Genomic DNA, 26,153 nt, shown 5'->3' on the forward strand with positions numbered 1-26,153 from the left:
TTTTCCCCGTGTAGGGAAAGGTGACTAACGCTGACTGTCACCAAACGTCGCTGCTTTATGATGGGCTTGATGATTAAGATAAGCCATCCGCCGGGTCAGTGTGCTAATCCGCCGCTAATTGTTTCTTGATGCGTTTGTAACCAACTTCCTAACCAGGCGCAGGCCAGGCAAACCCACAACCGTCACAGACTCCCCAGACAGCCGGCCTTGGCCAGGAGGCGGCGTCCCCTGTCTACCTGGACGAGTCGCTAATTACCCGACTCGGGACCAGGCTCGCTCCTGCCTGACTTGTGTTCAGTATTTACAACTCCCCGGCTCGTTGGTCGTAAAACGCAAATAGCCACAAATAAAACTGAGAAACTGAAAGCAAAATCACAATAACAAAAAGCCGCCTTCCCGCGTCTGCGACGACAACAAAAGGAACCAATGCTGAGAGGCATCGGCATCGGCATCGGGAGGAAGTGCCGACGTTTCGTCATGACTAAGCGTGGTTACTCAAAGGGAAACCAATTGATTCCTTCCTGTTGCCGTCCACTGTCCACTTTCCTGGGTCTACGTTGAATCTACCGCAGAGCCACGACTGCAATAACAAAATCTAAATATTTAACGACTAAATTGAAACTGAAGGCGCACGGTCGCTCACTCACTCACTCACATCAGGCAAATAATTTTCCAGGCCCAACTTGGTCAGGCTGGCTGAGGTTAGCCTGCTGGCATAATCAATAAAAGATAAACAGTGGGCCGAGCGACTCTACAAGCCCATTGAAATGGCTACATCACGTAATGGAAAACTTTACAGGGAAATCCCACACAGAAAATTGAGAAAAACCTCCAAGCAACTGCCACACACTACTATATAGCAAGTGCCACTTTGCACAGAGAAAAAGGAAGGAATTGATGATGGGTGGGATATATTATCAAGATTCGATATCTAAAAGAAAAATATTGGGGATCTTAAAGAGCTTTTCTAGCTATAATAAATGGGATAGCTAACCAACTTATATTTTATTTATTACTTAAAATACCTTTTCAAGCAGAGAAAGTTTAATTTACTTATTATTTAAGTATTTAAAATATAATGAAATATTCATATACAATTAGAACCTTTAAATACTCCTTTTGGCTGTGTGTATTCCCCATGTGTGAGTACCATTTCGAGTAGGTAAGCCTCTGTGGTCGATGTCGTTGTCAACGGTACGTACGGAGAAGTTTGGGCATTCTGTCAGCCCGCAAGTAGTTGGTCTTTCGAACAGACCATCAGCCATTCAGTCACAGACGGGAAAGACCCCCGTGGACGGACCCCGATGCCCACAGATGCTGGAGGGGCACTCCGACGTTGCCTCTACTGCTGGTGCATCCATTTGGATTGGACTGGCTCAGGCGAAACAAATCATTCACAAACAAACACTCAAGTTGCTGAAAATTGATTCGAGGCAGCTGTCATTGGGGGAATTACCTAGGCAACCAAGGAAAGCGCTAATTCGCCAGAAGAGTAATTGAGTTTTCAGCTGGCTTTAAATTTTTTATTATATTTAAATACCTATTACATATGATATCAAATATTTGGTTAGCCTCCGCCTTCTGGGCGCTTATTGTTCTTTGCTCTCTTTTGTATTGGGAGGCTCTTGTGTTGAACCAAATAAACAAGTAAGAAAGGGGATCAACTAGAGGGGTTGGGGCAGGGGCAGAGGTGCCCTAGGTAGATCCCGGCCCGGCCGAGTGACCGGCGTGAAGAGGTGGAAAGAACGCCTGCGAGCGAATTGGCTGCTGCCTGGCGCACAATGAGGGCTCGATGTCGATGACGACGATGACGATGTGGCTGCCACAGCCAAGCCAAAATGTTGGTGTGCCTTGCTTGAGTTTCCTATGGTATTTTATATGTGTTTGTGTTTGGCTTTGCTTTGGTTTGGGGGCCGGCGCTTGGCACTTACACTTATCAGAGGACCAACACATAGAGTTCCGCCAGCCCACTGACTACTTTGGCCGCAGAAGCCGCCTGCTGCCAGGCCCTATTATTACCCCAAAGCAAATAAAGTCAGGCACTGCAACATTGAATCAAAGCACTGAGGAAAAAAGGGTGTGAGAAATATTTAGAAACTGCAAGAAAATACAAGAAATTTCATTTTGAATAAAATATGAAATTTTAAATGAAATACATACATTTTTCCTAAAGATTCTTTTAAATCTCAAGAGTTTATACAACTTTAAGATACATTTTACTTGAGAATCGTAAACTTTTAAGCCTAAATTATTGAAAATATTCTAATATATTACTATAATATAGAAATCTCTCTCCATATAGTAATTGATAATAATATTTTAACTTATAAGATTTTCTTTCCTTAGCTTTCAATATTAGAAATCTTTAATATTCAACCTACAAGAGATCAACTTTATTTTCTTCAAGTTAATACACTTTTCCCCTCAGTGCAGGTAGGTAAAGGCAGAGGCAGCTGGAGAGGGAAAGATGCATTAGGGGCCGGGGCAGGCAGCGACGTCGTCATCGATATACGAGCTCGGCACATGCATTGCCTCGCCTTGCCTTGACTGCTGCTTGGCCTGCCTGCTGCCTGCCCCAGCGGCAACATGGACGGCAACAGCGACGTCGACAGCAACAAGACTCACACACAAAATTCCAGAGCGCACGCGTTCTCAACTTTAGTTCTTAGCGAGAGGCCAACGCGTTCGGTCGTCTTCGGTGCGTGGTCTTTAACACAAAAAGCAGCTGGAATCGAAGTTATTCGAAAACCCATCCACATCAACATCAACAACAGCGGCAGCAGCTGAAACTGAAACTCTTCAGAACAATTGCAGCTGCAGAGGTATCTGTAACGCAGTATCTGTGCGCATCGCGTGTATCTTTGTATCGCAGTATCTTAGTATCTCAGTATCTTTGTATCTACGTATCTGTGTGTGCTGTGTGCTTGTGCCCGTGCGTGTTGGCCAAACTGGAAGCGACAACCTAATCAATCAGTCACTCAATATGGCCATTTCTAAGAGCCGCCGCGGCAGCTGCTCCTCCTCAAGGAACACAAACAGGCTGCTGCCACCCAGCCCTCTGGATCTTCACCTGGGACGTCTGCTTTTCCTGGCTCTGCTGGCTTCGTGCTCGGCTCTGGCAAGTGAGTATATTCCAGACTCGGCTCCATCATCCTCATCCTCATCATCATCATCATCATTATCAGCATCTCGTGATTGTCGTCGTAATCACTTGTAGTTGCGGTCGCATCAGGCCTTTGACTTATATATCTGCCGTTGGAGAGGAGACTCTTCTTCGGCTTTGGCTCTGGGTTTATTGCAATTTTCCTCGTTTGCCAGCGATTTGCGATTTTTGCGATATTGCCTGGCATAATTCAAAGCGTTCGTTCGCTGCTGTATGAGCGTAATTATGCCACTGCCGCGGAAGAGGCGACACCGAAACCGCAGTCCCTTCTTGTATCTCTCCACTCATGCTACATGGAAACGGTGGCACTTGGGTGTCAGATAAATGGCCCCAGCGGCACATGCAACTCCAGCTTAGGCTCCCCAGCAGCGTGCGAAAGTTCAATAATGTTTGGTAACAGGCCAATTGAGGCGGTCACCACAGTTCAAGTTGTGCGATAAACCCAAGATAGCCACCGCTATCATCCAGAGGGATTGTGGTTTTCCAGAATGTGGGAGAGTCTCAAAAGTGGCAGCTATCGCCAGCGGGGTGAACAAACCCATATCAGTATATTAAATTAGTAACGGACCCCGGCAAAGGATCATTGATCATCTGGTGGCGTGTGTTGCCCCTGTGTTGAACATGTAATTTCCCTCACCTAAACATGCATTTTGGGATCGAAAAACATAATTTCTAACGCACATAATACCATCCCATTCCCATTCTTAGTCTCGAATAAAAAGAGGGACTGACAGATGACACTGGCCTGGTTTGGACCTCGGCCACTGCCACTGCAAGCTGCGTGGCCAAACGCACTAGGAAAAAGAAGGAAAAATCGATTTTCTTTTTGTTTTATTTTCTCTAAACTCCAAATGCCATTTTCCTCATTTGGCTGCCGCTTTGTTTTCATTTCGTGCGGCATGCTTTGTCCCATTTTAAGACCCTAAGACAGACTCTCGGACGCTTGTCATTCGTTCCCAAGGGATTGGGACTGTGAATAGGAATAGGAATAGGAATAGAAATGGGCATGGACCGCCCATGCATATCTCAGGCAGGGCATCTAATAATTCTGCCTTTCCAAGAATCGAGTTGCATCCCAGGCAAGGGGCTGCAGTGGATATCTCCTCATAAATAAGCCAGCTACTTTATAGGCATAGAATGCGACAGGCTGGGCGGGTTGGGTTGCTCGGCCTGGTCTCGTTGCTTTGTTTATTTGGTTACTAATTTGGGATTCCTCGATTGCTGGTGTGTTTGGTGTGTGTGTGTCCGGAATTTTAATCACTTGGCGGCATTTTGAGTAATGGGCGCGGGCGGACGTCCCGGAATTGAGAATTCGGGTTCCCGAAAAATGGGACCCCGTTTGTGAATGAATGTGTGAGAAAGTGCCTAGTGCCTCCGATGACAGCAGTGATATGAATGGGCCATATCGGAGTCCGCCGTATCGATGCGGCTTGCCGACGGATTGAGTGTCTATCGGAGACGGACGACGCCCATAAAGAACCCATCCAATAGGCCTAATGGCAGTCGTGTGGAATATGGCTCTCATATTGGTTTATAAGTGCGTTAAGGGGGAAGTTTATCAACGTAACGGGTCGGCGACTATTAACATCGTTCGAAAATACATTTGATTAATTTTTGTTTTTAAATGCATTTTTCATATTTTTTGGGGGAAAGTTTTGTAGAAGAAGTTCCTTCTAATTTGGGTTGGGTACTTGAAAGGGCGTGATCTTAATTTTGTGTGTTTTTATTTGTGGAGAAAGCGGAGCGCATATGTTATTATGGGATATTATCAAGAATAGTTTAAATATATTTAGAAGAAATTAATTTCAAAGAACTATTAGGAGGCAGAATGAGTCACTTTTATATTTTAAAGTGTATTTTAAATGAATTACCATGCGAGTCGATTTACCAATGACTTTTAGTTATCTAGAAGAGATACAGTTTCCAAATTCGGATTGTTAGCAGATGATAAAGAACACCCTCAAGATCAATTTTTTACGTCAATTTTTGAATAAAGTATTTGAATATAGGTTTCTAAATAAATAAGGAGCTCTACAACATTGATATATAATTATTTTCTAACATGTTTCTAGCTACTTTTGTAAGCCAAAATAACACATTAAGCTTTTATAAATGTAAATTTTCATTTATTTTCAATTATGTCTTGTATTAAGGAATTCTTAAAAAATGTTTCATGGCTAAGTCTAATCAAGAAATACAGGGTAAACCATAATCGAGCATTTGTAGATAATATTATACATTTTACAAATTTGTATTTTACATATATGTACGTAAAATCTTTAATTTTACTTCATGTCGGAAATATACATTTTTACATGTGGTTCGGTTTGTGAATTAGCTGCCTTTTTGTGTCTTTCTTTATGGTACTTTAAATACTTTTACAATTTTGCAGTGTAATTTTTAATCTATAACCAAATCTAAATTTGAAATATTTATCTCCTTATTTTCAGTCGAGACAACAGAAGTCCCAGAAGTCATAGAAGACACCACGATACTTCCAGTTCAGATCGAAGAAAGTTTACCCACTCAGATTTCAACAAATCAAAATGAAACAATTTCTGAGCATACTGTAGAGAATCCCAAGGCGGATATACCTGATCCTGCTGTTTTCGCCCAGTCCAGTGCAGCTGAAGTGCAGGATAGCTTTGTGTCTGTCTATGGCGGTAACCTGGAACAGGATATCAAAAACGACGTCAACATTGAGGTGGAGGAGGCACCCTCTCCAGCGGAAACACTAAAGGAAACTGCTTCAAAGGTGGCAGAGGTTGCAGTCGTGGAAACTGACAATCATGAGACTCAATGTAAGTACTTAATATTTTATTTTTGTCACCTGAATTTATAATAATCTACTTCTTCCTTAGCTGCCGTCCAAAATGCACGTGAACCCAAAACTCTGGAGACCCAGGACGAGGAGGGAAAGCCTGCGCCGGAGGACCAAGCGGAACCGGAGGCAGTGACGGACAACATTGCCGTGGCCAGTGAGCAAGTGGAAAGTCGGAGCAGCAGCAGGCCATTGCCCAAGGAGACCAGTGACCTGGTCTCTGTGATCCTCAACGAAGATCGAGCCATCACCGAACAGCCCATAACTAAGACCAATCTTCTGGCCTTGGAGCAAGAGCACAAGGCTGTCACGAGTGAGGATATCGGCACTCCAGAACCCACTTACGAAGAGCCCAAGCACCAGGTGACCAAAAAACAGGGTGTGGAGGATCTGCTGCCTATTGAAGTGGCTCCTGAAGTAGTGGACGAGCCAGAAACTGCCCGCGAGGAACGCCAGTTCGAGGAGCCCAATTCGAACCTGAATGAGATCGATGGTAGCAACTCAGAGGATGAAAAGGCGATTCCCACCACTTTCTTCAAGTCTGCTGGTGAGCTTCAAGAACAGATTGAAAAGAAGTCCGAGGAGGAGGCCAAGGCGGAAATAGAGAAGGAATTGGAAGGCACAGCTCCACCACAGGAGACAGTTGTGGAGGCTGCAGACTCTGAGGATTCACAACCTGGCGAGGAGGAGGTTGTTCTTGGAACCACAGAGAAGAGTGTTTCTGAAGAGACAAACCCAATAAAAGAGGAACAAAAGGAAGATGAAGACAAGGAAGAGGAGATCAAGGAAAAAGAGCTCAAGGAAGAGCAGATCAAGGAAGCGGAATTCAAAGAAGAGGTGCTAAATAAAGAGGAGCCTAAGGAAGACCAGCTCAAGGAAGACCAGCTCAAAGAAGAGGAACCTAAGGAGAAGGAACCCGAAGTAGAGAAACCCAAAGACGAGCAGCTGAAAGAAGAGGAACTGAAGGAAGTGGAAACTAAGGAAGAGGAGCCACAGGAAGAAGTTACCATTCATCAAATTGACTCTGAAGAGCCCATCATTCTAGCAAGTCCCAGCTCCACTCAGAAACCAGTGGAGGAGAATGTACCACTAAAACCTGACGGGGAATCTGTTGAGGATAAGGACGAAGAACCGAAATCTCTCGAGGATAAGGAGAAAGATCCAGAATCATTGGAGCACAAGGAAGACAAAGACGAGTCCAACTCAGACTCCTCGGAGGAGACACAGGAGCCTGCTGCGGATGAAGCCAAGCCGTCCTCCTCCGATGACAGTACAGCCACTCCGCTAGTCTCCTATCCCCCTCATGATGCGGGCCAGACTTTCGATAGCAACTCGGCGGACGAGCACTCTGCCCAACTCTCGGGTCCCTCAAACTATAGGTCAACCTTGATCATCGCCCTGTGCTCCGGCACCGCGGTGATCTTCATCGTGGCCTCCCTGGTCATCTTTGTGGTCTCCTTCCAGCGACAGCACGGCACACTGGACATTGAGATGCAGGAGCAGCGCCTGGGCAAGGACGATCGCGACGAGGAGGATGCCCAGGTGAAACTTCTCGAAGTGGACCTATCGACGCCCGTCATTGTGTCGCTGGGCAACGAGGAGACCGACGAATGCCTGTAGGCTCTCTCTCAGCACTGAAAAGAGGATTACCTTGGAGATCCTTGGGGGTCCTTTGGACCTCCTTGACCCCCGGTGCACTGTAAATAGCTATTGACCCTGATATTTCGACAAAGACTTGTTCACTTTGGTATCTAAATTGTTGACTGAGAGCAGCTGCAAGCAAATCGAACGAAAATCGAATCGAAACGACATCATTTGCCATACTGTTTAATTTTAAACGCACTCTAGCCCCTAAGATTTGCAAATGCTCCACAAATATTTATGTTTAGACATTTTCATTAGAGTTAGGAACCTTTTTCATTGTGTCTGATAAGAAGTCAGAATAAATATTTTCAAATGGTAAAAATGTTGTTTTATTTTATTTGATTATTTATTTATCTTTTTGGGTTTAAAAAATAGTAAAGTTATTTAGGGAAATCTTTCTTAAGGATTTTGGGATAAGTGGCATACTTTTTGGCGTGGTTCATTTGTAGGCACCATACTCTATATCTAAATTGGAAAGAAGTCGATTAAATCTGTTTCTGTCAACATCTCATAACATCTGCAACGCCGGATGTTGCACCTCTAAAGAGTTTCTGACTTTTATGTTTATGACTTAGGATAATGTCATTGACTACTTAGTGGCTTTTCACAACCACTGCCAAGTCAATATAAGTTAAAAACAAATGTCCAATAACAACGCGAAATTATTGCCAGACAACAGAATAAATAGGAACCTTTTCTGGCAGAATTCAACAGTTCCGGCTTATATCTCACCATGGAATCATCAAGGGTTTTCCTGCTCCTCATCGGGATCTGCTGTGTAAGCCTCGTCAGACAGGCCCACTCGGAGTGCTGCACTTCTCGTGCAGATTTATGGTTTACGATGGATAATGGAAGTTGCGACATGGTGGGTGCGAAATCAGCAATATCCGGTGTGTGTACAGTTGGCGTCTGTGCAGATGGGACGCCCGTTTTGGGCCGCTTTTGTGGACGAGGAAAATGCAACATCTTCGGCTGCAACTGCGACGGCGGATGTCGCACCGGAGACTACGGAGATAGCTTCAAGGAAAGGAATCGAAAGCACAGAATAAATATTGATAACACTTTCTATTTTAAATATTAACAAATACGTCTGTAAATCTGTTAGAATAAATGTTAAGCTATGAAAAACCAAAACAAATTAAATTTTGTTTACGGCAAATAACAATTTTTTTCCAACCTTTTACGATTTTATTTACCATCAAAATTTTAGTGCAAATTAATATATTTGCCTTACACAAGCTTAATACTTTACTAAAGTACGTAAAGACCGAAAAATTATTGCCTGAAAACAGTATTTAAATAGGAATGTCTCCTGGCAGAATTCAACAGTTCCGGCTTATATCTCGACATGGAATCATCAAAGGTTTTCCTGCTCCTCATCGGGATCTGCTGTGTAAGCTTAATCGGACAGGCACATTCGGAGTGCTGCAGGACAAGCATAGCGAATATCTGTCCAGATGGGACGCTCGTTAAGGGCCAATATTGTGGACGAGGTAAATGCAACATCTTCGGCTGCAACTGCGACGGCGGATGTCGCACCGGAGACTACGGAGGTTACTTTGGGAAATGAATCGGAAGCACGGAATAAATATTAGTAACACTTCCTATTCTAAATATTAACAAATACGTCTGTAAATCTGTTACAATAAATGCGATGCTACGAAAAAAAAAGGTGTGTCATATATAGACATGCTGCGCCTTCTAAGCTTGCCTTCTGTTAAGGATCGTCGGACCTGCCACGGAAATATTTCAATTTGCTAAAATGTAATAGACCGTTGTGCAATAATTGCACTGTATATCTCTATGCCTTTTTTATACAGAAATTTCTATAGATCAAGCACAAAATATATTTACAGACATTTGTTTCGTCAAAACTTTTCAAACCAAAACAAATTAAGTTTTGTTTATGGCGAATTTGTTTCCCAACTTTTTACGAACTTATTTACCATACTAATTTACACAAGCTTAATATTCTTCTTAAAGTACGTAAAGCCTGCAAAATTATTGCCTGAAAACAGTATTTAAATAGGAATGACTCCTGGCAGAATTTAACAGTTCCGGCTTATATCTTACCATGGAATCATCAAGGGTTTTCCTGCTCCTCATCGGGATCTGCTGTGTAGGCCTCGTCAGACAGGCACATTCACAGTGCTGCACTCTTCGTGCATTTATCACATTTAAGATGGATAAAGGACGTTGCTACATGGTGGGTGCGAAATCGCTAGGATACGGTGCGTGCAAAGTTGACGTCTGTGCAGATGGGACGGCCGCTAAGGGCCGCTTTTGTGGTAAATGCGACAAATTCGGCTGCAACTGCGTGGGCGAATGTCGCACCGGAGACTACGAACATAGCTTCTTGGAAAAGTATCAGAAGCATGGAATAACAATTTTTGAAAGTTACCATGCTACTTATGAATAAATGCCCCTGTAAATCTATTAAAATAAATGCTATGCTACGCAATAACTTTACTAAGACTTCTATCCTTGCCTCTGCCCACTTGATGTGAGCATATCGTTCAAAATCACTACCTATCCGGTCAGAGGCAAGGATATGGATTTTAATGACAGTAATTTGCTATTTTTGGAAATATATATATATAAATAAATAAATACATACTAATTGGGTTCGCGGTTTTCTCTAGAGTTTGGTGCCAAACGAGAATGCAACAGGCAAATGTAAATTTATCAGCATCACCATTCGAGTAATCTAAGTCCGTATCAGAGACTTTGCAATGGTATGGTGGGTGTTGTGGAGAGAGCAGCTGTATCGTAAGGAACTATGCGGATGGGGTAGCTATTGTGGACTTGGTCCATGCAACATGTTCGGCTTTTATACAATATTAGTCAATATGCTTTGTTGCTATAAAGCCAGAATTTGGACTTTGAAGTACCATTAAAGATTTTTCGTAGTAAAAATAATTATTTTTATTAAAGCAAATATTGCACTATATCATCTTTATGCCTTTTTCAAAGGATTACTATATTATTACAGGATTACAGATATTTGTATTGTCAAAACTTTTCAAACCCAAAACAAATTAACTAATTTTTCTCCAACTTATTACCCATCAAATTTATAATGTAAATTAATATATGTATTTACCGTGCACAAGCTTAATATTTTTCCAAAGTACGTAAAGGCCGCTGAACTATTGCCAGATAACAGTACATAAGTAGGAATGACTCCTATTTAGTTTTTAAAGTTCTATTAAAGGTGTTTCGGAAATATATAAATTTACTTAAATGTAATAAACTTTTAAAGTTTACAGACACTGCTAGGGTACAAGTTAAATAATTATGCTAGATAATTGTATTGTCAAGCCCCTTCAAACCAAAAAAATGACCATAAACAAAGGCAAAAACGATAAATTTTAACCAACTAAGAACTACATTAATCGTGCGGTTTATTGTATTTTCTAATCACAGGTATTTGTATAAACAGTATAAATAGGAATATCTCCTGACAGAATTCATCAGTTGCGGCTAATATCTCACCATGGAATCATCAAGGGTCCTCCTGCTCCTCATCGGGATCTGCTGTGCAAGCCTCATCAGTCAGGCATATGCTGAGTGCTGCAAATCTCGTCAAATAGTTTTTTTTAAGGCTTCAAACGAAACTTGCAAAGCGGTGGGTGCAGTTCACGAGTCTCAAGCAAAGTGTAAAGTTGTCATCTGTGCGGATGGATCGCCCTACAACTATAAAAACTTTTGTGGACGAAGTCGATGCGACAGCTTTGGCTGCAACTGCGAATGTCGCACCGGGAAATATTACAGAACCTTCTTGGAAAAGAATCGGAACCATCAAATTAATGTGACGAATGCTTGGTCTTTGGATTTTAGAGGCGGATAAATTATACAAAATTCTAATAAATAAATGCTAAAATGTATTACAGCATTGTACTCGACGTGTACTGTGCAATAATTGCTGTACAAGTTATTGGTTAAAGTCAAAAACAATTTATAGATATTTTGTCAGAATCCCAAATAAAGTAACTTTGGTTTATGGCGAATAACTATATTTTATTACCATTTTTTGCCATCAAATCGATCATGCAATTTAATATATATATTATTGCCAGAAAACAGTCTATAAATAGGTATGTATATCACCTGTCTATTTAGTACAATGACATCATCTAGGGTTTTCCTGTTCTTCATCGGTGTGGGGTACCTTCGTACGATGGGCAACGGCGGCTGTCGTACCTGTGGCTGGACCAGGAGCTGGTTACAAAGGAATAGAGACTAGGATTTCCCCTTCCAAGTTAAAATATCAGCAACAGAAAGTCTCACTATGCTGCAGGTTTTAATTCTAAAGAGCCAACAAATGCCATTGTCAACAAGGTTTGTGGGTTGGGATTTGGGAAGTGTGCCAATGGGTGTAATGCAACGACATGGATGACGGATATATCTAGCTGAACTCGGAGCCAAACTTCTTCTTGAGCCCGGCATTGGCCACGCGTCCTTTAAGCGAACGCACTGCCAGGTTGGGCAGGCAACCGCGTTTCTGGAGGTCATCCAGTTTCACGGTGATCACAGTATCGATCTCCTTCTGGCGCTGCGCCTCCGCTGCCTTCTCCCGTTCGATGGCCAGACGCTCATCATCCAGCTCCCGGCGACGGGCCTTCTCCCGCTCCTCAATTTGGCAGGTGACGCCCGTGCGCAGGCAGTGTTTCTTGAGTGCCGCTTCGGCGGCCTCGCGCTTCACCTGCTCCTCGTACTTGGCCCGGTACTCGATCATTTCCTTGATCTCACGCTCCCGCTGGACGTAGAAGCAGGCCTTCATCTGGCTGAGGTGCTCCATTTGCTCCAAGTTGGCCCTCTTGAGGTCGGCGGCCATACGGCGCTCTTTCTCGGCAGCCTTGCGCTCGTTCTCCCTGTACTTGCGCTCCAAGCGCTCGACCTCGGCGAGATAGTGCATCTCCTCACGATTGCCCTTGGCGTCGAGGGTCTTTTGGCCCACAGCGAAGAGGACATTGCGCTTCCGCTGCACATCCGCCTCGATGGCCTCGCGTTCGGTCCTCTGTTCGCGCAGCTGCTTCTCCTTGAGCTTCTGGTACTCATAGGCACGGATCTCGTCCCGCCTATCCTGCTCGCACATCATGCGAACAAAGTTCTTGTGTAGATTTATGTATGTGTTGAGCTCCTCGCGGTAGGCCACCTTTCGCTTGGACCGGGACTCCACCTCGGCGGCCTCGGCCTTCTTAATCTCATCGATGCAGGCGCGCAGCTCGCGGGCATCCGCCCGGAGGCGATCCTGGGCCATGAACCTGAGCTGCTCCCGGTCCTTGATCTGTTCCCGCACAGCCATGCCAAACTGCTTGCGCCGCTCCTCCTCCTTCTGGTCCTTCTTCTCGACAGTGCCCCACTTGGAGTTATTGTACAGCAAATTCTTGCGAGCCATCTCCTCGTCGTGGTCGCTTTGGATGCGATCGAGGAGCTTTCGCTCCTGGATCTGAGCCGTCCACATGGCACTGCACTTGGCCTCGGAGATGGCTCGTGTGGCTTCCTTGACCCGCACATCAGACTCGTACTTGGCGTTCAGGGCCCGGTGGAGCACCTGCAGCCTCTTGGCCTCCACCTTGCGGTCTTCGTCGACATCTTCGTCCGCCTCGGCGTCGTGTTTTATCTGGGCCTCGCGTTCTTTTTCGCGACGCTGCTCGTCAATGTCGTGGAAATAGATACGCATCCGTTCCGCCTCGGCGGTCTGGTACCGCTGCTCCTCTAGCTGGCGCTCCTGCTCGGCTCGCCGCTCTTCGACAGTCGGTGGCCGCCAGGCCCGCATCCGATCTAGGTCGTTCTTAGAGAGCTCGGCGTAACCCTTTGATTCCCACGGCTGACCCTTGATGTGAAAGAACGTGGCCTTGGCTCCGTCGTAATTACGAGCCCGAGGTGGTGCCTTACCGCCGCCAGTTCTGTGTCCTGGCTGGGGTCCTGGCAGGGGTCTCGGTGGTATGGTTCCCGGCGGCAGGGGTCTTCTTTGATTCTTCGGTTTCACTGGCTTATCCCGGCGAACACCGCATGGTTCGTCCTTTACTATATAAGTGGGAGGTGGCGGCTCCAGGTAGATGGGTCTCTTGGCGCGATCATAGCAATCCGGATGGAGCTTCAAGGCGGCCCGAGCGCGACAACCCAGGACCATGGGCATCTTGGTGAAACGAGAGGGTAATGGGTAGGGAAATCAGTAGGATAAATGCTGGAAAATATAGCAATAGCTGATTTTTTCCGAGCAATATTCGAGTCTTGTTCTGTTAGTGTTGCTTGTTTGTTTCGGTTATCCCAATATGACAGGTTGAACTTATTTGAAACAGGCTTAAGGCCTGCTAGGAGATACAAACAACTTAATTTTTTTTATTTAAATAAATATTTGTTTATTTATAAATTTATTCATTCACAATAATTGTTAGAACTTCCTATTTTGTCAAATGGCCGCCTCTAACTGAACCCCACTCGACATTGGCTGCCTAAAGGTTAACCAGAAATGATTTATACTTAAATGTATATACAGATAGACCCGTAGTGCAAGTCCGCCTAATTGCATGTCAGGCCGGCGTATTGATCAAAAGCTCATTTGCCACTGCGGGCGGCTGGCTTCAAAGTCGATTTTTAATTAGTTCATAATGTCGAGAGCGGCGCGATCTCTGCTCGGTTCTGCTCTCTCGGCAAGCTTGCAACATAATAAATAAGAGGAGCATATATTGAACTCCCCAATCGGTGGCTGCCATGGCACTCCCATAATTTTAGACGCCAACGAGAATGCCTTCCCTCACCGTTTTCGTTCCGCTTTTCATCGGAAAATTGAGTGGTCGCTTCTGTGTGTAAATGGGCTAAACGAGCAGAGTGAAAATGAAATAAACAAAACGATTTTGAGATTAAGAGTTCGTCCATTCGGATATGGGTTTGTTTACGCGGGATTATGCAACCGCCCGCACAGTGGTCTCCGGTTTCTTGACTCCCTTTTTTTTATTTTTTTCTTAAAGAGTCAATTTAAAAGCAATAAAATACCAATTGACAGCATAATTTTCCACAATTCCATCGAACTCAATTGCAAAACTCTTTCGGGGAACGCGGAACCTAATGCCACAAAGACATTGTCATTGTCCCAGCTCAACTTGGGCTGACATCTAAGCCAGCATTGTAATCTTTGGGGGGATTAGGTTGCACTCCATGGAGGATGAGCAGCCACTGTGTACCCGAAGACGAGACTTTTCCCTATTTTCTTCCGGATTGAGGAGGAATTTTTGTTTTGTCTGGCGATTGTCTAAGGCTAAAGCTCTCGCTCACGCGCCTTTCGCCACTCAGCTGTTCCGCTTTTCCGACTTTTTTTCTAAGCATTTTTCCTCTCTTTTTGGTCTCTTTTGCTCTCACTCTCACTCTCGCTAGCTGCTGTATGTTGTGTGTGGTGGGTGTGCGAGCGCTTTTTTCATCTGCCACACACACATGGAAGTTTTTTGAAAAAACAAAATAGCAACATGAAAAAGTTTTTCAGTTTGCTTGTTGCTTTGCCCGCGTGCGGTTCGGCCAGAAATTCGCTCTTGATTCGATTTACCGCGAGTGTGTGTGAAACCGCCACAGGTAGAAGATTCTTCAGAGAAATCCACTGCTATTTTGGACAGCTGTGCAAACTCGAGAAAATAAATATATGGTACCCTGCGTATACGTAACGTCTTGTCAGCACGTCACTCAGCCGCAGTGTGGGCCAACATTCAGCTGCATTCATTCTGCAAATGCCGTGAACGATTTCAAATTTGTACAGTGTGCACCGTAAAAGTTTTCAAATTTGTTTGCACCGTGAAATATTTGTAAATTTGTCTTCCCAAGGTGCGCATCCAATTCAATTTTTGAATTTTCCACCACATTCGTCGAATATACATATAACGAACTAAATAAACAGGCATGGCTAAACACACAGAGCGGAAATTGTGGGCGAATAAATATTTAAAGTGATCATAATAACTAATTGGGAATAAACTTAAAACAGACAAAGTATTTGGGAATAAACTTAAAGCTGGCAAAATGTTAAGAGAGTTTACAAGCCCTTATAAAGTGATAAAAACCTAAGCAATATAGTAACAAAATATATATAAAATAAAGCTTAAGAACCACGTTTATAATATTCCTTAAATATAACCTATAAATGCTACCCATCTTTGCTTTGCTTTAAATATATTAATGCAAACATTAGCTTAGCTCTTTAATCTTAATCTCCTCTAAAAAAACCCCTGACTTTTTTCTCCGAGTGTCTGTTTATATGCTGGCGGTGTTCTTGTATGTTTTTCTTTCCTCTTTTTTTTTTGGCAACTGTGTTTAACCATGTTCTGTGGGTGAGTCAGCGGCTTCTTCTTGGTCGCGGTCAGGGCAAAATAAAACCAAAAGCAATGCATTTCATAGACACACAACAAATGCGAGGAGCACCTCGCTCCCAATTCACCCAACAAATGTTCCCCAATTAGAAACGTAAACAAAAGGCCGAATATAATCCGTAGGCAGGTATAGGAATTCGTGTTATTATCCATCCATTTGAGGCGTTTTCTTTCCCAGTGATATAATAAAGACAGATATCTAAATACGAGGGCAAGCGGCCAGTTGGCAGGACCAGCAGATTACACACATTATGAGCCCGATTCGGTTCTTGGCAGCATGCACAGCATGCAAATATATAGTACAAATAGATGCACATATCGCCGAGTGCTCAATAACTAGAGCAGCAGCAGCATCATCATCTCGTTTTTGGTGCCAAAGTCAGGCGGATAATTGCCAGCCGGAGGCGGATCACAGGGCCACTTGCCACTTTCACATATATTACATGGCCTAGGCAGCCCCCGCACATTATTGAAATTTGCTTAACCTTTTTTTGACGACGATTCAGTAGTGGCCTCTCGCAAACCATATTCATTTCGCTGGCAAACGCTTTTGTGGGCTGCGGTGACTTTGGCACATTGTTGCGTGAATGTGGATTGTTTACTGGGATGTGAGGGATGTGGGGCGTTTGATTCGCCATTTCTGACGCCAATACGTTAACAATAAGAAACATCATAAATTACCTCTAATGGTCCGCGTAACGCCCAGGCGGGAAATTGTTTTTGAATCGCTCAATTGAAAGTGAATTAAATAATTTCTTGGTCAGCGGCAAATATATATGTTAATCAAACTGGCTTTGGCACACAAATTGTTTGCAAAAAACAATTGTTTTCGCACAAAAAATTAGCTCTTTTTATTGACAGTTTGTCAGGGCACGCGATGTGCTTGATGGGATATCAATTATTACACTGGAAAACATTAAATTTGGTTTTGTTGGAATTATAAGGTTAGGAAAATATATAGAATATAAAGTTATACATTGTTGTTTGCAATTTACTATAATAAAAAGAAACTTGGAAATATAGGCAGAATTTCCTATAAAAATGTAATGCACCTTTTTTTTAATTCCACTTAAAAACATAAAGATAGAAAATAAACAATTAAAAACAAGCATTTGCCATGTTTTAATCTATTTTAAATTGCCGAATTCGACCTACTGCTCCTTAGGTCTTATTTTTTACTGAAAATTCTAAGTTTATTGAGGACTTTTAAGTCATTTCCCAGTAAAAGTTGTTTTATTTTATATTTATACAAATATTATATTATATTTTAAACAATTTAAACTCACATTTCAAGTAATAAACTGTTCTTATCAATTAGTTTTGAGGGCCATCTGCCAAGCTCTCGTAGCGCCTCCCTTTGAGGTGCTTTATTAGGCATTAGCTTGGAATAAAATCAGCATTATCATTAGCATTTGGAAAAACTTGGGCAACTTGGGCAACCACCTCGGAAGCCCGACGCCCACGCTTGGTGACTTCCACCATGATGCGGCATGACTCGCACGGGGTCTGGCTTTTACGCTTCACTAATTAAAGCAGCAATTAAATATATATTTTGTTAAACTACGAAACAAAGACAAAATGAAAAAAAATAGTTGCCAAATTGGCGTTTTCCAAAAAAAGACTGAAAGAAATCCCAATTGAATTGGGATTCGGATTCGGATTCGTATTCGGGCGGAAGTTATAAATTCCTAAGCGGTCTGATATCATTCCTATTTATATACAAATGTCGCCGCCGGATGAGTTATTACCCTTGGGAATGGGGATTGGACTAGAAGTTGGTCACTGCACGGCATACCAATTAGAAGAAAGCGCCAGCAGGGCAACACCCTTTGCCACGAGCCACTCCCTCCAAGTAGGTGCAACAGCATGTCCAAAGACGAAGCCACAGACACTTTCCACGTTTCGGTCATTAACCGGAAAAGTGCATCGCACAGACAACTGGCCATTAAAGAGGCTGCCTCCCCCCTCCTCAACCCGAGATCATTAATTGCAACCATTTGATTTGTTTACACCCAAAAAGAACACACGGAAGCCACAACAATTCGCGAAAAGTGCACAAGTGCAGGCAAACACAAACAATTCGCCGGGTTCCGGGCCAAGATCCCAGTTCCACGCGGATTCGGAATCGGAACGGGAGTACATCGAGGGAAATTTTTAAGTGCAAATAAAAACAATGACGACAGCCAAATGGATTTGGCGCTTGGCGCTCAGCATCTTCTTGGGTGAGTACCACAGTCGCCACACGGCTAGTATGTTATTTTAAGGCCTACCCGATGTTGGTTTTATGGACTTTTGATCGATTTACGTTATTTTCGGCGAACAAACGATTCGCACATGGGCCAAGGGAACTTGAATTCTCAAGACTTGCCAACTAGAATTAGAATTCCGCACAGTGCGTCACAAAAGTATGCAAAAGGCAGCCGCCTGTGATGGCATAATGTTTATTTTTACAAATGCAAACTCAGCTGTGTCAGCTGGACGCCTCTCCTGCTGGTCTGTCTTTGGTTTTTTTTATCTCGTATATTTCGTTTAAATCACATTAACTAATTTCGCCAAGATGAGTATGCGGCTATTAACATGAAAATTAATTTTCGAATATTCCACTTCAACAAAAGAGGCAAAGATAAACAAGGAAGCCTGAGGGAAGCATGGCCATGGTGAAGAGGGAATACTCTTAGAAAATCATACTTAGTCTGTAAATAAAGAAAAAAGTATTAAATAGTAAAAAAATAGTTTTAATAAAATATCCAACGTTTAAGATGTTTAAATTTGAATGTTTGTAAACTAAACTGAAGCTGAGTAAACTTGGAATGATTCCAATCATACAAATTCCAGTCATAGAACTAAATAAAACATTCCCATAAACATTTCCTATATCTTGCCCTTTAATTTTCCCATTTCAGGGTCAATGGCTTACTAAAAATTGATTGGTTTCTTACTTAAAATTTTTTAATAAACAAACACAAGTTGGCAAGCTGAATGAAATATTTGTTTAACCCAAAATTGAGCCAAGGCAAATGTTTTTATTTAGCATTTTTGGCCTACCATGTCTTCGGTTTTTGGCTACCATAAATCAATGGGATATATGTACTTGTGCCGCCGTCCATATGCCCATCCATCCATCCGTTTCATCTGATAATTTCCACAAAAAAAACTTTGACAAATCATGCTCCAACAGCTGGCCAACGCTGGCTCCTTCACTCAGTTGTCTCCCTATTTTGACAATTCAATCATCACTGACCAACTGTTTCCAACCATTCCTTTTCGGACATTACGCATACGCAGCGTTGACTCAACTTGGGCGGGCAGGAAGAACAGGTGCTGGTGGTGGTGGTCCGTTGAAAGTGAAATTCAAGTGAATTCTCAGCCTGTCACATCTCACTTGGAGGCGCGAGAATAAAAGTCATGAAAAGTCAAGATATAGAGAGGAGATCGCGTCGCATGGCCGTTTAACGAGCGTGGGAAATTAGGAAGAGCTACCGTGACGCACTTGCTGCTATTTTTGGCTTGCTAGTTGGGCCATTAATAAACATATACACATAACGAATTCTTAAACTAATGGCAACAATTTGAACTTTATTTATCAACATCTTTTACGACTCGCAAATATTTTGTTTCCCCATTTTATTTGATGTTCTTTTTTATGGATTGTTTGCAGTTGTTGGCTTCGTAGACGCAGACAAGCCCCAGGGCTTTCACCGTGAAATATGTCAGTATCGCAAGGGCAAGCATGTAAGTTTGGATATATAAAATCCTTAATCCTTCTTACTTACCTATTAAGACTTGTGATCCCTGCAGATCCAGCCCATGAGCGTCTATCACACTCGCCTGCTAGCCGTGCGCGAGCAAATGCTGATCCGGGCCTCTCTGCAGGGTCCCGAGATCTATGGCTACCTCCTGCCCTCCATGGATGAACATCTCAATCAGGAGGTGGCGGCCAGGGATCAGCGATTGCGTTACCTCTCCGGCTATACAGGCGTCCGGGCCGTGGCAGCCATCACTCACCATGGCGCAGCCATTTGGCTGGAGAAGCGCTATGTCCAGCAGGCGGATGGGGAGCTGGAGTGCGACTGGGAAATCTATCTGGCCAATGGCAATGTCACCGTGGCCGACTGGCTGGGCAGTCATGTCCATCTGGATAAGCGCGTTGGCGCTGATCCTCATTTGGTGCCCCATGCCTTGTGGATTGAGTGGGAACGCCTACTGGAGGATAAGTTTCTTAAGCTGGCCAAGATCAACAACAATTTGGTGGATCTTATTTGGACAGATCGTCCGGAGGCGCCCAAGAACCAGGTGATACAGGTGCAGGCCAAGGAGTTTGCTGGAGAGAACTGGCAGGACAAGGTGCGCGAACTGAGAAAGCGACTGGCAGAGCTGGCCTGCGATGCCATGGTGATAACCTCGCTGACGGAAGTCGCTTATCTACTCAACATTCGTGGCACAGACATTCCCTACACACCTGTGGTGAAGGTGGGTTTTCTTTGTCAAAATCTTGGAAAATCTTATAGTTTTTCTCTTCCTTCAACAGTCCTATGCCATTGTCAGCCAGGATGACATATTCTTCTATGTGGATCATCACAAGATCAGTCTGGGCATAGACCTACACCTGCGTACAGACTGCTACAATGAGGATTGCGTGAAGTAAGGAATTCTTTCTCCCCAAAAAAATATAAATATTTTCTAAACTCTTATATCCCCCCAGGATTAAGGAGTACAATCAGATCTGGAGCGATATCCGCACTTATGCCCAAAAATGGAAGCGCGTGCTTGTTTCAGCTCCTTGTGTCCAAGATCTGGGCGCCTCGGAGGCCATATATTCCTCGATGCCGGGCAAGATTGTCGTCTGGCACATCTCCCCGATCATCTTTATGCGTGCCCAGAAAAATTCCAATGAGCAGGCTGGCATGCGCAGGGCACACATCCGGGACGGTGCCGCCATCTGCGAGGCCATGAGCAACATGGAGACGCGCTTCCACACGGAACAGTGGACCGAGGAAAAGATCAAGTACGAGGTGGAGCTGTGGCGTCTCTCGCAGAACCATGCCAAGGGTTTGTCCCTGCGTACTGTGGTGGCCTATGGTGAGCACTCTGCCCTGCCCTACTACATCTCCAGCAATGTGACCAATATCGAGGTCTCTGATCAGAGTCTGCTGATCATCGAGTCGGGCGGGCAGTATTTGGAGGGCACCACGGATGTCTCGCGCACCTTTATGTTTGGCGAACCCACACAAGAGATGAAGAAGGCCTACACGAATGTTCTGGCGGGGATTCTTCATTTAGCGCAGCTCAAGTTTCCCTCTGATTTGAAGCCCTCCGAGGTAGACGCTTTGGTGCGTAGTATGGTGTGGAGGGACATGACGGACTATCCACAGGCCACAGGTCATGGCATTGGGGCCTACGGTGCCGTTGAAGAGCGTAAGTAGAGCCGACTTTCTCTCTGTAAGTCTTTTACCAAGTTCCAATTCCCCAACAGCTCCCATATCCGTGGCCTATGGTCGGAATAGCAGCTTCCACTTCAAGCAGGGCTACTTCTTTTCCAGCGGTGAGTCATATATTTTCTAGATATATTTCTCTTGCTTAAACAAAAGTTAAATCCTTCACAGAATCCGGTTACTACAAGCGCGATGACTTCGGCGTGCGCCTAAAGAACGTCCTCGAGGTGGTGGACACCGGACACACGCATCCCAGCGGCGCACACTTCCTTGCATTCCAGGACGTCACCATGGTGCCGTACGAGCCCAAACTGATCGACAGCACGCTACTCAGTGCCGCGGAGAAGCGTCTTCTCAACGAGTACAATGCCAAGATTCGGAACGATATCGGCGACGAGCTAAAGAAGCTGGGCAACATGCGTGCCTTCTACTGGATGATGAACAAGACGCGACACATACGGGAGTATTTGCCGGAGGACGAGTATCGCTCGGCAACTGGCGGCGGCAGTGGAGGCCATACCGCGACGCCCCTCCTCATCCTGGGCCTGACCATCGTCCTGGCCTCGATCTTTCCCACGCGATCGTAGTAGATCCTTAGCTTAACGATCTGTCTGTAATTATGTAGTCTTAGTTAGCTATGCAAATTAAAAAAAAAAAGAGAGAATCCGGGACTAACAACAAATCGAACCAATCAAGCAACCACAACTGTTAGTATTTTAGTGACGTCTTGGATCGAGTTGAAATCGAGTAAAGTCGCACCCTGCCACCGAGTTCCCTCCCTGTTCCCGGGAACTGGTCTTAACTTGAACCAAATACGTAAACCACAAGTGTATAAAATCTCTAATCGTAATCGACCAAAAAATATGTTAAACTGTTTACAATTAATACGAGCAATGTCTGTATTTTTAAGGAATAACATTGTATATTTTTTTAAATGTGATTAAATAAAAAATAAAAAAAAACTTGGGAAAATAATAGTTTGGATTATTGGAAACAATTATAAAGAAGTGAATGGTTGAACTAAGGAATTCCTTTAACTTCTTGGCCTTATATTTAGACTTCTACTAATTCTTAGAGGACAGCCTATATGATTTTCTTAACAAATTTAAACAAAATTAACTGTTTTTTATACCTAATTTTAAATCTTAAACACTTTTTTTATAAGATGTACAATTATCTAAAGACATTTTACATGATTTTTACAGATACTTTACACGAATCTTTACATGATAGTCAAGCAGCATTCAGTTTTTATAGCCGACTTTAAGGCAGTTTATATTTTAATTTCCAGGCTAAAGTTGTTAAAAAAATACTACCATTTAGAAAAATCTATAAAAATTATCATAATGAAATTTTCCTAACAAAATAAGTGGTAATTTCTTATTTTCTATTTTTTTTAAAGGGAATATTTATCTGTTGTTATTTTAGTTTAAAGTAGTCTTAGGGCGATTTTTTTTTTAATATTCAAACAAGAACGGATAAAAACTATCCAAAATAAGTATACAAATATATTGAAAAAAATGTTTACAATAACAAAGTAAGTGTAAGTAAGTAACTAAGGAATAATTTCTATAAATCGAAGATCAAGTAAATATACATATGAGATTTTTATCCATCTTAAAAGGATCAGATCTCATAGAATATTAATATTTGAATATAAGATATCTAATACAGCAATCTTTAAAAGTACATAGCCATGAAAATCACCAAATATTTAACTATTTAGAAGTTCTAAACAAAACCCCAACTTAATAGCCAAGCTGTTACAACTACATAGTTGCTACCACAAAACTGTTTCAAATTAACACGTTAAGATTATCCAACCCACCTGTGCTCGTAATGGGACATCTGCCATCCGAATCATTATTCAACGAGTGTAATACCGTCTTGCGATACATTTCGAGTGACACCAATGGCTGCAGAATCCAGTTCGATGCCAGTGACAGGCCAGACAGGCGAGTTCGGGCTAAGCCTGATCCCAAATGGGTCATTGAATGCAAGGAGCAGCATGCCGTTTACGGTAAACGGTATTTATGTGCTCCTCTCTATTTGTGGCACATTTCTGAGCACCTCACTGGAGGATTCTAAATCCCCCGAATCGAACTAGATCGCCCGCCTGGCCCAGTTTGGATTGGCACAAAGGAGCCAACTTCATCTTTTGTGGGCCGCACCAGAAACTGACACTCGCTTTGAAGATTCTGACTGAGATTGACCCATTTTTGGCCAGCGAACCTGTTTCCGTTCAGATGATGCGGCGATGCTGTGCTCCTCCGACTGCCCGCCTGGCATGAATATGCGCGGTTATCGACGGCCTGGCCAGCACATGAATTAATTTACCCCGGGAGCCAGAGAGCCAGAGCCTGAGCCTTGCCATCGTCTGTCTAACGGTTCACTTGAATATTGGCCAAAGATTTGGTTTCGGTCGGCGAATGGGCACGCGGCAATTTGGGCCACTGTCCACGCAGGTTTTTCCACTTTTCGGCAAATAGAAACTGGGCCTCTGGATCGAGTCAAGGTGGACGGGCGTGCTAAGAGCGACCTGACCTGCTCCAGAAATGATAGGATTACCTAGTTAGTGTGGGTTGTGATGGGTGTGGGGAGGTTGGCTTATACCAAAAATGGGATACCGTTGAGGTTATATATATTTAAGTCCTACAAAATATTATACATGTGCTCCTTATGAGGTTGGGACACTGCATTGCTGTTTTAATTATTCTCAGAAAACAGAACCTTATATATTTAAGTCAGTAAACCTTTCAGAAATTGTTAAATATTTAGTTCATGCTTAAATAATTATTTTTACTGCAATGTTATAAAGTCTCCTAGCACTTCATTGTCTTTTTTAAGGCAAGACTTACTTAAAATGTCTAATTGAAATAACTACCGTTATTTTTTCCCCAACATTTAATTGTCTTTTGGCCTTGGGAAAAGAGTTATTTGAGATGCCATCTCCTTGTGACTTCTGTTGACTTGAGCGCGGCAAATTGGCGCTATTAGTGTCGTACTTAGGATCACGCCGCAGGTTGCGACTGCTGGTCGAGTCCGAACTTTGGCTAATCCACTTCAGCCGAAGCCGAGCCGTCAGTCAGTCAGTCGGTTGGCCACTTTGACTTCGGTGTTGACCAACTCCACGCAACACAAAAAACTAAACTGGCTGCTGCAACGGCTGCATCATCTCCTCCTCTCTTTCTCAGATCCCCTGCCCTGAGTCTGGCTCTGCCACTGCCTCTGCCTGCGAATGGAGTTGGCTTTGGCTTTGGCATCGTCAAATTGGTTGGACGCAGTTAGTCTCGTTATTGACTTCGCGCACTCCGGTCGCTGCTCCTCCGACTGCCGAGATTTCCACATCTCCACCCATTTTTCTCGGCTGGAAAATGCAAATTACGAGCGAACGAAAGTGTTGTCGCCGACCGAAGAATAGGAACGTGACCGAGTCATTGGGAAAATAAGCAGAATTTGTACTTTGATTGCGGGGTTAGCGAAGAAAGTTTCCGCCGATGTTAAAGCCTTGCCTGGCAATTTATAATCTCTCGAGTGTAAAGTGATTTGGCAGTGAATAATTTCAAAAGGAAAAGCAGAACAAAGTAAGGTAAGAATAAGTGTGCTTAGTGGGTGAATTTTACAACTAAATTACGCATACGAAATGTGTGTTCGCAATTTAGTTTTTGATAAAATAAAATGCAACCACAAAGTAAGATTCATTATTTTCATTCTGTTCTTTTAGTGTCTTAAATTGTAGGCTTCTTTTACTGTCTAAGCATAATTATTTTCTTTGAAAGTATATAAGTAGTGCGACGTGTGTTCAAAGCCAACCGCCAATGCCTTTTAAGGCTGATTTATTAATTTTATATTGCGCTTATTAAGTGCTCTTGGGCTGTATGTAGGCCAGACCACCGTTGTCATTTAATGACAATTATTTCGCTCCACTTCAATTAAATATCTGCAATCCTAATTGCACGAAGAACCAAGAGCGAGGCTACAACATTCTCCTGACCAAGAATGGGCTGGCAAACAACAACTGGACATGGACATCAGGTGTGTTTATAGTTGACAACCATATAAGCCTTGTTAGCAGAGAGGCAAACGCTTATTCGATTAGCGGGATTTACGGTAGCTACACTCAGAGAAAATAAATTAAATAATAAATATAAAATGCATTCTAAAAGTTCACAGCTTAAAATAATATAATATATGACAGACTATAGACAATCTTCAATTAGAGATCTGCCTTATTTAATCTATGGGGAGTAATCTTATATATTCTTTTAAAAACAATTAAAAGTAGCTTTCATGAAAGATAAAAAGTTATCTAGGGTCAATTTCCAAAGAATTTTTCATTCACCTCTAGATGTTATACCCTCTCTGCCCTTCTAAAGTTAAAAAATAGGTTTGTCTTAATATAAGATTAATATCATGTCTAAATAATAATATAATATTATATATTATAATTTCCTTGTGTAAACTCAGCTGCTGCGTTGGTAGCTTCTTGGCGACGACACTGGTAATCAAGATCGACAAGTCATTTTTCCTGCTAAACTCGTTCAGGTCGCCACCGTCTGGCAGCCAGCTTTGTCCGTTGGCCGCAATTGTTTCTAGCAGGGATCTCTCGGCTTTTCTTGCAATTATTTTCCGATTTTCTCCTCTCGGCTCGGAGGCTGCGTGACAGGTCCGCGGTTCAGAAACTGGAGCACCGATGCGCAGTTGGCTTCGGCTTCAGCTCCAGCTTTAGCTGG

At 43.2% G+C, this 26,153-nt stretch overlaps 3 protein-coding genes across 4 annotated transcripts; 2 read left to right on the forward strand and 1 right to left on the reverse strand.

Moving 5' to 3' along the window:
- The first annotated feature begins 2,675 nt into the window (after window positions 1–2,675).
- On the forward strand, window positions 2,676–7,910 carry Dtg (Dpp target gene). The gene is made up of 3 exons (XM_017182459.2): window positions 2,676–3,122; window positions 5,614–5,964; window positions 6,025–7,910. Exons 1-3 carry the CDS (start codon window positions 2,984–2,986, stop codon window positions 7,602–7,604), a joined length of 2,070 nt encoding a protein of 689 aa, XP_017037948.1. The 5' UTR covers window positions 2,676–2,983; the 3' UTR covers window positions 7,605–7,910.
- Window positions 7,911–11,912: 4,002 nt separating this feature from the next.
- LOC108085671 (uncharacterized) lies at window positions 11,913–13,921 on the reverse strand. The gene has a single exon (XM_017182364.3). It carries the CDS (start codon window positions 13,771–13,773, stop codon window positions 12,037–12,039), a length of 1,737 nt encoding a protein of 578 aa, XP_017037853.1. The 5' UTR covers window positions 13,774–13,921; the 3' UTR covers window positions 11,913–12,036.
- Window positions 13,922–15,123: 1,202 nt separating this feature from the next.
- LOC108085732 (xaa-Pro aminopeptidase 1) lies at window positions 15,124–22,378 on the forward strand. Of its 2 annotated transcripts, none has more exons than XM_017182460.3 (8): window positions 15,124–15,200; window positions 18,009–18,210; window positions 19,647–19,720; window positions 19,787–20,458; window positions 20,517–20,629; window positions 20,691–21,403; window positions 21,462–21,530; window positions 21,592–22,378. In XM_017182460.3, the coding sequence occupies exons 2-8, from the start codon at window positions 18,162–18,164 to the stop codon at window positions 22,005–22,007; spliced, it is 2,106 nt and encodes a 701-aa protein (XP_017037949.1). In that variant the 5' UTR covers window positions 15,124–15,200; window positions 18,009–18,161; the 3' UTR covers window positions 22,008–22,378. The 2 variants fall into 2 exon arrangements, with proteins under 2 accessions (XP_017037949.1, XP_017037950.1); XM_017182461.3 differs by having other exon boundaries at window positions 15,136–15,446.
- Window positions 22,379–26,153: the final 3,775 nt, after the last annotated feature.

The sequence above is a fragment of the Drosophila kikkawai genome, chromosome 3R (genome assembly GCF_030179895.1).
Source record: "Drosophila kikkawai strain 14028-0561.14 chromosome 3R, DkikHiC1v2, whole genome shotgun sequence".
NCBI classification, from domain to species: Eukaryota; Metazoa; Arthropoda; class Insecta; order Diptera; family Drosophilidae; genus Drosophila; species Drosophila kikkawai.